The sequence below is a fragment of the Carassius carassius genome, chromosome 19 (assembly GCF_963082965.1).
Source record: "Carassius carassius chromosome 19, fCarCar2.1, whole genome shotgun sequence".
In the NCBI taxonomy this organism is placed as follows: Eukaryota; Metazoa; Chordata; class Actinopteri; order Cypriniformes; family Cyprinidae; genus Carassius; species Carassius carassius.
The window spans coordinates 5821051-5833342 of NC_081773.1; the positions used below are offsets into that span (position 1 = coordinate 5821051).

The window sequence follows — 12292 nt, forward strand, 5'->3', positions numbered from 1 at the left end:
ATAATCATAATCATCATCACAATTAAATAACTTATTTTTTTTTATCTCTTTTATATGACATGTCTACTGCTTCTGCCCGTCTTGTTTTTGGCCAAAACTGACAATTTACATTAAACAAAGCACGAAGAATTAACATTTTAATAAATATATTGAGCCACATGTGAACATTCCAAAGGGCTTCGTATTGCATTACACACAGTTAGCCATTTTTCCAGTAACATATTGCTTTATTGCTGGTAAAACATTGCAGCAAGTGAAGTCATCGCAAAAGGGTGACCATGATGGAGTTATGGTTAAAAATAAAGCAGTACTGATGTCGTCGCATATATGTCATAGTAGCTGTTTACAAACACCTAGTTCAGGGAGGAATGACGCCAGTCATGTAACTCACACTGAGGGCTAAAACGAGCGCGAGGCGCGAGCGTCTCATTGGCGATGCGTTGTCCACGTCCAGCACGCCCCGTCAGTCACCGCCCTCTCCTAGAGCCGGGCGATATTTAAAACACCCCACAGAGCTCGCTCACACACACAGCACACACAGAGGAGAGTGTGTCAGCAGGAGGACACTGGGCTAATATCGGATATTTGGGAGTTTAACACTCTAAAGGAGTACCCACAGAAGATGAAGAAGTCTCCAAAGATAAAGTCACAGAGCAAATGTAAGTCAAAAACATCATTCACTTAATGCAGTGAAACCCTACACGTGCTACTAAGAATGCTTGTTACACTGAGGCGATACTTCTGTTTCTGCAAGTCTGCAACAAATCTCTTGCGTTGCGTTTTGCAGCGTTTCTTGAGGAGGATGACGACCTCAGCGCCCTGTTGTGTGAATTCGACGCTGTCATCGAGGACTTCTCGTCCCCCGTGGAGAAGCGACACTTCAGATATGATGAGCACCTGAAGACCGTGAAGAGACGGAGCAGCGCGAGCGTCAGCGACAGCGGCATCAGCGACTCCGAGAGTGAGTATTGCAGCAGGAGAAAGCTGCTTTGATTATTCCAGAAGAGCCACTATCTCTGCGTCACTCACGACTAAAGCCCCGGGCCTCAGAAGTTACAGTGCTAATCTCATCTAATCTAATCTGAGCACACAGAACAGCCGGGGTTCATTAAACGTCTTTTAAAAGACCTTGAGATTTCTGATAGTCAGATCAGCTGTAATAGCTGTTAGGAGATGAGAGTTCAGTCAGACCCTGAGACAGTCTGGATCTGAGCACAGCATGAAGCCAGTGACAAAGAACCAGAGCCTTGCTCAGACGTTTTGTGGAGACTTCAGGGTATCAATTTTAAGTTAAACACTCACTTTTGTCTTAGCCTGAGTCCCATTATATCCCAACCTCCTTCTGTGTTGAAGTGCGGATGGGAAGCATCCAGAATCTGAAGATGGATTGCATCGTGAATGGATATATGGAAGCAGTCTGATTGCTTATGAGTGCATAGAAATGTTCCTTTTCACTTTTGCTCTAGAGGTGTTCTTGTGTTTAATGATTAAGCAACAAGTGATCTCTTTACCCCACCCTTTTCCTTCTGGAACAAACAGGGAATGTGACAGACTCTGTGCTTGCACAATAAACCTTCTTCTGGTGCAGTGATGACATTATGTGCCCTGTAGTCGCCCTCATGGATCTGTGCAACTGCATTTTGGATCCAATCAAGCCTGTTGCCATTTTGACACACGTGCCATTGATCTGGATCAGTGGCTACAAGCGCTTTTGCTTCAGGACTTTATACTAGATAAAACATCAGCCTCGCTTTTAAAAACTGTTAAGCATATCCTTAAGAGAACAATGCTTTTTTTTCCATTTAATTAATTAATCTAATTGTGTATAAATATATGACTATTTGGCTGATTTTAAGGTTTAAAAGCACTAATGTAGATGAGAGGATACTCGCACATTTCACCAGGCGAGAGGATCTAATGACTGAGGCGAAGGGAAAAATTGAGCTTCCATGTAATAGCATGCCTGCTCTGCCTTGGATTCAAATGAACCTGTTTGAGGGTGGGTCGCAGTTGAACCTGCTTTGAAAGTGTGCTCGTGAGAGAGAGGCTATTATTAGAAGAGTATGCATTGATTACAAACTCAACCCGCTCTACTAGCAAAGATTAACCCCTAACACCCCCTTCCCCTCCGGTTATGGGTCACTGCACATGTTTGGCAAGCCTGTGTGGTGGAGAGCAGTGCTCCTCAACACAACTGAATACTATAGACCTTCAGACTAGAGTTTTTCCAGCTGCCCCTTGAATTTCAATGGTTTCATGCTCTCGGCAAGGAAAAATGGTTACGCTTTATTTTACAGCGTCTTTGTTACACATGTTAAATGTACTTACTATTATAATAACAATAAATTACGCATAATTATGTTACTAACCCTAACCATAAAGTAAGTATATGTAGTTAGTATTACTCAGTGCTTAAATGTATAATTGCACTTTAACAAGGACACCTTAAAATAAAGTGTAACTGAAAAGTGTACAAATGTTGCAAGTGGAATAGTATTTAATGTAGTTCAAGGTTTTATTTATTTATTTATTTATTTTTGTGGACATTGCATGTGAATTTCATATCATGACATATGAATTTGCAACAAAATACGGTAGAGTTTTCAATCCTAAAGGCCCGTTCACACCAAGAACTAGAACTAGAAGTGATTCCACTGATATCGTTACACTCATTCTGGTTTTTGTTGGTGTGGATTTCCCTATTCACAGAGAATATGAATGATTATTAAAACTATAGTTACACTTATCTTTATAGTTATCATCCATGATGCGAATGGTCCTTATTTCTGCACAGTTACATGTTGGGCTGTATTGTATTTGCATTTCATCATTGCTTTTTCTTTGCTCTCTGTGTCTGTCACTTTAGATTTAGTCACTTAAGTGACAGACTCTGTAGTTGTTATCCACCTGTTGTGGTGGAGTTAAGAGAAGGCATTGTGCTGTTACTGTACACATACAGGAAGCTTCAGTTTTTCATTTCTGACTTCCTCTGTCTCTTTCTTTCTTTCCTCCTGTAACAGGTGCAGAGTCCTTGAATAGAAACAGTTTCAGCTTCAGTGATGAGAAGCTCAACTCTCCCAGCGTCTTCTCGACAAACAGTCCCTTGGTCACATCTCCTAAACGTGAGTTCAAATATAGGTTCCTTTTTGACATATTTAATGCGAATGTGTCGGTTTTAGGTTTATTTGCTGTACTATGTTGATCAACTGGGTATTGTCTTCTTCAGCTAAACTCGGAGACACTAAAGAGCTAGAGGACTTCATTGCCGACCTTGACAGAACATTAGCAAGTAAGTGTTAAATGATGTCAGATTTAAAGTCTAAAATAGGGTGAACTGTTGGGTGGTTTAAAACATGCATAAAACCATGCTGCAGTTTAGTTCTTGTCTGTTGATGGCAAGGGCTGAATGAAAAAACAACCTTAACATTTAGATGGTAGCCTAGTTATTAAAATATGTTTAAAAAGAAAGTACATTATACAAATACTTAACAATATTACAGTTTTTACTATATTTTGATCAAATAGAACTGTCATAAATCTTTTTTTTTTATGACTGCTTTCCTCCGTATCTCTTTTGCTTATGTGTCTGAATTCAGACACCTTTAAATGTTTCCCAATGTGTCATGCAGGCTTTTAAATGCTCTTCTGTTTATGCAGCTAATGAAAGACTTGCTAATAGGACTGCAGTGTTTGTTGGGGGGGAACTGCATACACACTGAGAATAACCCTGACACCCGAGGACATGAAAATGTACTTAGTCTGTTCCCTGCTTGACTGTGTTTTTCCTCCAGGCATGTGAGTAAGAGACGGGATGACTGGGGCCCACCACACTGTAGCTCCGCTGGGGGACGACAGCCAGACTGCTCCTGACGAACCTGAACTACTGTGAAGATGGAGAAGACATGGTCAGGGTTTCACATGCTGAACGTGTATACTTACGCCCATACAAACACTCAAATACGAACGCATAAAAATACACTTTCGACAGGAATGGCTGTGCTCTCTGAAAAACTTAAGCTGTAAGATTATTTAAATAGCTTTTTATTGAAATATATTTTTAATTTTATAGAGTTGGTTGTAAATGTATCTGTAATACCGTTTTGTGTATATATATTTTTGTATTTCATGTAAATATCGCCTTGCTATAAGCCTTTTGTCACAGAAGAAAAACGTAATTCTTAATTCATTAGAAAAACTGGAAAAGCAATAATAACGTGTATTTAATACAACTAATGTCTTCTAAGAAATTAAAAGGTGACAGATTTTAAGATGTGTCATGGCATTATTTCATTGTGTGTCTGGTTGCATCAGAAGCTGGTTTCTGCAGTATTCTCACTCTCGGTGTGGACAGAAGATTTACTTTAGGACACTAAGATTTCATTGCTAATTAATTCAGGGCTGTGGGTCCGTCAGCTAAAGCTCTTGAGCAGTCTGTGAATGATTGACCCCACAGCAGGGGCTTGAGACCGTGAGCAGTTGCTCTGCAGAAAATGACACCTGGTCACCTCCTCAGCACTTTGTGTCCAAATCTGTGTCTGGATCCTGCCACAGTAACCGTCTGTCACCGTACATTTCTTATGTGATCATTAAACCGAAAGAAATCCTCTCGACAGAGAGTTGATTTATTATTTGATTGGACTTGAAATTTGTTAAACCATTAAAAAAAATGAAAAATAACTTATGCTGACTAAAGCTGCATTTATTTGATCAAAAATACACTGAATACAGTAATATAGTGAAATATTACACATTTAAATCGCTGTCTTCTATTTGAATATATTTTAAAATGTATTGCTGTGATCAAAGCTGAATTGTCAGCATGCATCATTACTGTGTCACATTATCCTTCAGAAATCATACTAATCATAATATGCTGATTTGCTGCTCAAGAAACATTTCTTATTATTATCAATATTGAAGGCAGTTGTGCTGCTTAATGTTGTGGAAACCATGATGGATGATATTCAGCAATTCAGCATTTGAGTTTTTTTTTTTTTTTTTTGCATTATAAATGTTCAATTTAATACATGCTTGATGCATGGAAGAAAAACTTTAAACTTGCCGATCTTGAGGTCATGTGACAACATAGCATACTATAATTTGCAACAGCTATCATTGGATAAAGTCTATTTAAAAACATTATAAAACAGTATAGAGCTGGCCTACATACTCCAGTAATATCTACGAAGTAAGCTAGTCTTGATCATGGTCAAAGATGCTCAGAAATAAAGTTTTCAGTTGACATTTTATAATTTCATTTGCAAAAAAACCCATGATGCTCCGTGAATAGAAGGTAAAACATCCCAGAAATGTCTGTCCTGGCAATGCTCCAATGTGTCATTTGAAATTCAAATCTTAAGAAAATGTAGTGAGCATGTGGTCTGGTAAAGTCATCGCTCAAACATCAGCTAGGGTGCGGTTACATCAGTGAAATACAGCAGGCAAAAAAAGGCTTCATTGTCTATTGTCATTAGTAGCCATGTATGAAGCACAGTTAACAGAAGTCACTTTTAAACAAAGCAGCTTTCTGTTGATCAACGCATCGAATCCACAAGCAAATCCTTTCACCTGTGCAAATTACATCTGTAAATGTGACCGCACCTTACCAGTGTGGTACAAATGAGTAGTTCAAAGGATGAACAATGTTAAAAAACAACTATAAAATGCAGACACCTTGAGACCATATTAAATATTAATTTGCCAAGCCAACACAGTGCTTAGTGACTGTATCCACCTTACACATAAGCTGTGGGCACATTTACTGTTGCTCTGAAATATAGTGGGTGATTCAGTCATATAAATAGAAATTTGTCATGCGAATTCGTCAGACTGGTCAACAGAAAGCTGCTTTGGTTTGAGAGTGACCTCAGTGTGAACTGTGCTTCATACATCCCTACACTCTTAAGAACAGATCTTTCTACCTGTGAAATTGCACGCTAATGAATCACTACCAGAAGGTTTGTTCATTGCAGTTATTAATATTAATTAATGAAGTTAACATTGGTGCCTTATATCATATTGCTGCTCAATCCATTTTTAATAAAAGACAGTTGTGTGGAAATTCATGAGGCCTCATCAAGTTCATCAGATCAGATCAAACTTTGGCACAATCCAGCTGAGCATCGGTCCGCATGAAACGGATGTTTCCCGGTATGTTTCTTCAGTGCAGCTGGCACATGCAGCAGACCCGCTGTCCCGCAGCTGTTCTGCACCTGTGCTCATTGTTGTGCTCAGGACAGCAGCAGCAGCAGCAGCAGTGCTCTCACGTCCTCATCAGCACAGGCCTGCGGGTGCTAAATGTGTTGACATAACAGCTCAACTCCAAGATAAGTTGCTTGGCACCTCCTGGCAGCTCTGGCTCTGTGGACTTGGCTGGATGAGGACAGCTAGTGGTCTGGAAGTGTGGGAAAATGTGAGAGGTGAATAACATGTCCGACTGGACATTAAGCCAAGACAAACAACTTTCCCAAGTGGGAGATCAGTGTCCGTATGTGGGAGAAATTCACCAAGAATGAGTTATGACAACTTCTAACAAACTAGAGGAGTACAAACAATAGTATAAACAAATGTTTAAGTTGATTACTTAAGTTAATAAACATAAGTTGATCCAACTACTTTAACATAACTGAGCCTTTCATTAATCTTATCTCTTTCAGTCATAATAGCTTGCATAGCAAGTTAAAGGTAACTTATTTATCATGTAAATTTAATGAATGATATAATGATAAATTCAATTTAAGATTATTTTTATAGCACTTTTCACGATACAAATCATTGCAAAGCAGCTTTACAGAAAATATGAAGTTTCTACATGACATTTAGGAGTAGGTTATTAGTGGTCACTATGGCAGAAATGTACAGTAAGAATCATGCAGTTAGTTCACGTAATCAAACAGAGGGTGAACACTAGTAACTGCAATGATTATGTGCTGTGATTTAAACTTTGTTCTTAACTGTCCAACTGAACTCCAACAGATCCTTCACTTTACTAAAAAACAGAGATGCAGCCAATCTCTCTTGGAAGTAAAAATCCACTGCATAAATTAAAAGACAAAATCATTATTTTACTACAACTCATGAAAAATACAAAACAAAATTAAGTAAAACAATGCAGACATTTGGTGATAGGTTCCCTGAATTTTTTCTTAGGATGTATTTACATGGCATTATTTTCAATTAAACACTGAAATTTCTTGTGCGATTTGGGTGTTCATTTACACAACAACTGCATTTTGGGGCCCTGGAAATGAAAACTTTTAAAAATAGGTTTCAATGTGCAAAATATTGAAAATGATACTACTATCATCTCCATGTAAACTGTTCAGTCTATATTTATGTGTGCAGGTGTGTAGTGTTTCCTTACAATGTAACATCACCAACTTCTGGCCTGGCATGATTAATATAGCGATTTTACTCAATTTGTAAATGGGGATAATATTTTGTCTGAACACAAAAATGCAAAGGAAAAACTTTTCTGTTTTTAGTATATTCGCTGTCGGGTGAACGTATATTTTAAGTGCACTGACACATCAGCGTGTTCCCATACATTAGACATTAAACATTTAAACAGAGCATTTCTCTGTGAACTCATGCTGTTAGACAAGATGGAAATAACAGCGATTTTTCCTCCAGTGACAGCAGCTGGGGGCAAACATGAGCTATAGTTCATCCTGAAAGAAGCCACGACGGTATGTCTGACAGACTGTGTGCAGAAAATAAAAGCGTTTCACTGAAGAAACATCAGCACAGGCATACTCTTACAGGCAAGTGATTTCTCTAAAGAGCTCAGGAAATGTAAACATTCATATTCATAACTGACAGGCCTGTGAATTGTTCTCTTTGTGAATATTTCACGTTTGGCTTTTGTTCCACAATGATCAGCATTTCAAAGGTGAACATTCTGCACTTTTGTTGGCTGTTTTTGCTAAATTGTTGGTGAGAGTGGAACTGATCATCCGTCATCGATGGATTATCTGTGACTGCTCTTCGCTTGGTCATTTCCAGACTGGAAATTAACTTCTGGTCTGAGGGTGTTTACAGTGAGAAGCTCTGGGTTGATTCAAATGATTACTCTGTTAATGTGGCTCAACTGATTAAGTGTGAGCGCTGGCATCTGAACCTTGTTGCGCACCCAACAAGAAAACCGAAAGCAACCTTTTCAGGGGGTTTAGGTCCACTTCCAAACAAACTCTGGTCCAGTTCCACTGATATATGAATGTAACATGGACCAAAGACGTCTAAATCAACCAAAAACAAGACGTGATGTAATAAGATGCAACCCTAAAAAGGACAGAATCCTCAAGGAGGAAGGACAGAGGAATACTCGTTGACTCCTTTACACATTTTATAAGCTCTTGTTGAGTTATAGGCTAATCGAAATATTACTATGTTAACCAACAATCAACAGAATCGACCTAGAGACTACTGGCACTGAAGACTGGAATAATGATGCTGAAAATCACAGGAATAAATGACATTTTACAACAGATTACAGTAGAATACAGTTATTTTGCTATATGTTTGATCAAATAAATGCAGCCTTAGTGAGCATAAAGAGAATTCTTTCAAAAACATAACAAAAATCTTGAAGATGAAAGTATCACGTCATATTAAAATGAGTCCTCTTATAAGAATTTGCAGATGAATCCGTGAACAACAGAATTCAGAATAACCCAAACACTATAAATCTATAGGCCTTACTCACACCACAGAAATCCCACACGGGGATACAGGTTTGATGGTGGTGTCCAGTGAGGCACATTGATTTAAAGTGAAGGAACTCCCAGGATGAAGACTCTCAGCCCCTTCATTGTGTCTGTCCTTCCCCTGACCCCCAGTCTCCAGCCAACTCTCACCCAAACCCATGGCAAAAGAGCCCAGGTCAAAGGTCACACAAAAAGACACCGGGGTTCCAGAGGGAGAAAGGACAGCGGAAGCTTGACGCTTGAAGAATTTCTCTCTTTGAACAGCGTGAAATAGTGCTTAATCCGGTTTGACGTAACCTCTGAAAAGACCAAAGGAGCTCAAAGTGTCTAAATGATTCTGGGAAAAAGAGAAAATTAAAATTGTCAGCATAATTGCTTGTCTTTCAGTGTTTCTACAGAACTAATGGGTGAATGAAACGGATAACAAAAGATAGTTGTAACTTCATTGAGCTCAAGTGTTCAACCTGTTACCAACGTTTTATACATTTTTATTTTCCCACCTGGTTTCACAGACAAAGCTTAAACATAGTCTCAGATTAAAATGCAAATCTTAAATGTATGTTAGGGCCTTTTTTTTTTCTCAAGATGCACACCAGTAACGTTTATAAAAGATACTTAAATGTATTAATTGAACTATAGCCTAATCCTGGCTTAACCTAAGCCCTGTCTGAACTGAAGCAGGCCTTTATTTTTATGTTTTATTTATAGCAAAATAAGCTTATCACTCAACTTTAAAACAATATTTGGTCCCAAACTAGCCAACCCATACTACGGTATTCTAAAAAAAAAAAAAAGAAGAAAAAGAAAAAGAAAAAAGGATTTTTAAAATGTAATTTAACGTCTATTTAATATTTATTTCATTTAATTTATACAATATAAAAAAGTCAATATAAAATATAAAACTACCTTTTTAAAATTCGGCTGAAAAAATAAAAATAAAACAAATAAATAAACAAAAAAATTAAATATTGTGTTCTAACTGGTTCCTCATTACAATAATAAAGCAGTAGTGAAATACAGTGGTGTCCCAGATGGTGTGTCATAATTCAGACTCATTTTTCATTGTGATCAGACCGTCTGATGTCCATCTGCTGCACGGCTCTGAGGCAAGCTAAACTATCCTCATCCTAGTGCTGTTTCCTGACAGGAGAAGGTCTTACGAAAGTTTGCAATCAAAAAAAACTAATCTTCTTTTATAAAAAAAAACAAACTCTCATATCCTACATCACAACTTGCCATAATCGGCAGATTGCACTGGTTAACCCAAAACTGAAGGGTTAAAATGAATCTAAAATGGGATAAAAGCACATGCAGTCATCGCTGACCCCTGGCCAGTTGAAATTGCTTTAAAGGAAAATGTAATGGGAGGTCACCAAGTCTTATGATCGTATTGTCATAAGTGAATCATTTGCTCTTTGTTCATTCAGAAAATAAAGCAGGAGGGACTGAGAGGTCACATGAATCCAGAGATCAATGTGTGTAAGAGATAAGATTCAGCCCAGCCAACTAAATGCTTTCAGTGCAAACCCAATTACACTTGACAATGACATTGATAAGAGAGCAGTTTGATTTGTGAATTTCTATGGGTGACCATGAATAATCACTATTTAATCTGCAACCTTCACGTACAGCAGCTCTTTTACTCACAATAATTCACAACAAAAATTGTCCTTTTGTGTTCCACAAAACAAAAAACAGCATATGGTAGATTTTAGCTAAATATTCCCTTCAATTATACGAGCAGCATCCAGGGGCCCTAGTGTGAGACTGTGAGCTTGTAGCACTATCATCTGTAATGCTGAACAATTTGTTCCTCTTCATTCCTCAATGCATCTTTCAGCACAGCTCACTTATCTGCTTGTGGCAGGCCACTGGCTGCCAGAGGAGAAAAGAAAGGCCACTTTGAGAGCTTGAGAATGAGTTTTAGGCAGGAGTCTGCCAGTGACACACAGACTGGTTTATGTTGGCTGGTTAAATGTAGCCTGATTTCTTCCAGGGAAAGTTTTGATGGCTATCTCGGCTACACTTTTTATAATATCATAAACCTCAAACTCTCAAACAAATCCTCCACATTGGTTTGCACAGCTTCTGAGAGGGTTAGATGTTGTACTGAAATATTTAAGAACTCATAACCACAGCAAATGAGCCATTTCAAACCAACACCGTTTCACAGCATGAAACAAACACAACCCGCCTGACCCTAATCTCATTTTCCTCTTGTCAGTCCGAAGAGGTGGGTGAGTGTGTGTGCCCTTTCATTTAGAGGAGTGTGTGAATCTCCCAGCAGCCTCAGGGGTGAAAGAGCACAGAAACAACAGATCATCTCCTCTTTCTCTCAGGAGTCGTTGTGTGTGGAACGTGTCAGTATTACACACTTCAGACTCACATCGGTTTACTGAACCGTTACTAAAGACTCCAAAGTTTTTCACTGAGTTCAGGATTAAAAGAGGGATTTGGACTATTTCAGCCTGGAGCAGCGTCCCTCTGAGAACGGTCATCTGTCAATACCCACTCATTAGACCTGCACCAACTTTCACTCCAGGCTACTTTCAACATCATGTGAAAGAATGCTGGGCTGTGACACAGTAGTTCTGGGGATGACCAACATGCTGTCTTTAGCATGAGCTTAAACAATGTTTTATTACCATTTATTATTGTCATTATTATTATTATTATTATTATAACTAATGTAACATCAAGCCCTTTTTATTTTTTATTTCATTTTACTTTGGCTTGAGATATAATAAACCTAAAGTTTGGAACTTTTTCATTTGTAATGGTTGTTAATGCATTCATTCATTCATTCATTCATTCATTCATTCATTCATTCATGCATGCATGCATTCATCAATAAACAAGTGTTCTTTTAGGAACTCTTCACATTTATCTTTGAGTAACCAAAAATGTTTCTTCTGTTGCATTGCTACAAAACCCCACTTTTGGAACCTTTATTTTATTTATTGCTGACTTTTATTGACATAAACACTTATTCTCACAACAAAGATTCAATTGTCTGTAACCATGTCTAATGCTCAAAAAAACAAAACCCTTACAAAACACCTGCACACACACCCACCCACGCAAAAGATCACACAACATACATTAAATCGTATTATAATGCCAACCAATAGGTTGCTACTTTGGGTGTGTAAGTTAGAAATCCAACACAACTAACATCAACAATACATTTATGTTGGAAAGTTGGGGTTGATATCATTATGATGCACATTAAGATGTATCCTCATCCTCTATTATAATATTATGTATAATATCACAAAGTTCAACAAAAGACTTGAAGGGGCTGGAACATTTATTTTTAGGAGTAGCCTCAAGCAGTAGCCTGAACAATTTTTCTTTTTTACTTTTAAGAAGTATTACATTAGTTATAATAAGATTTTATTTCATTTTTTATTTTATTTTGTTTGGTCAGGGTTCTCAAAGCAGAGTAAACTGAACTTTTGGGCCTGAAGTCACTTTTGATAGCTGCATTAGAAGGTCTGCTTTGAGTCCATGTCTGTGTCAGGACACCTAAGGCTCTCAGCATCTGGACGCCTGCAGGGATGGGTGTGCAGTGACCTTGTCTCATT

The 12292-nt window shown here is 38.1% G+C and overlaps 1 protein-coding gene across 1 annotated transcript; it reads left to right on the forward strand.

Moving 5' to 3' along the window:
• The first annotated feature begins 494 nt into the window (after positions 1-494).
• On the forward strand, positions 495-4268 carry rgcc (regulator of cell cycle). The gene is made up of 5 exons (XM_059499623.1): positions 495-659; positions 788-961; positions 3021-3122; positions 3227-3289; positions 3792-4268. The coding sequence occupies exons 1-5, from the start codon at positions 623-625 to the stop codon at positions 3797-3799; spliced, it is 384 nt and encodes a 127-aa protein (XP_059355606.1). The 5' UTR covers positions 495-622; the 3' UTR covers positions 3800-4268.
• Positions 4269-12292: the final 8024 nt, after the last annotated feature.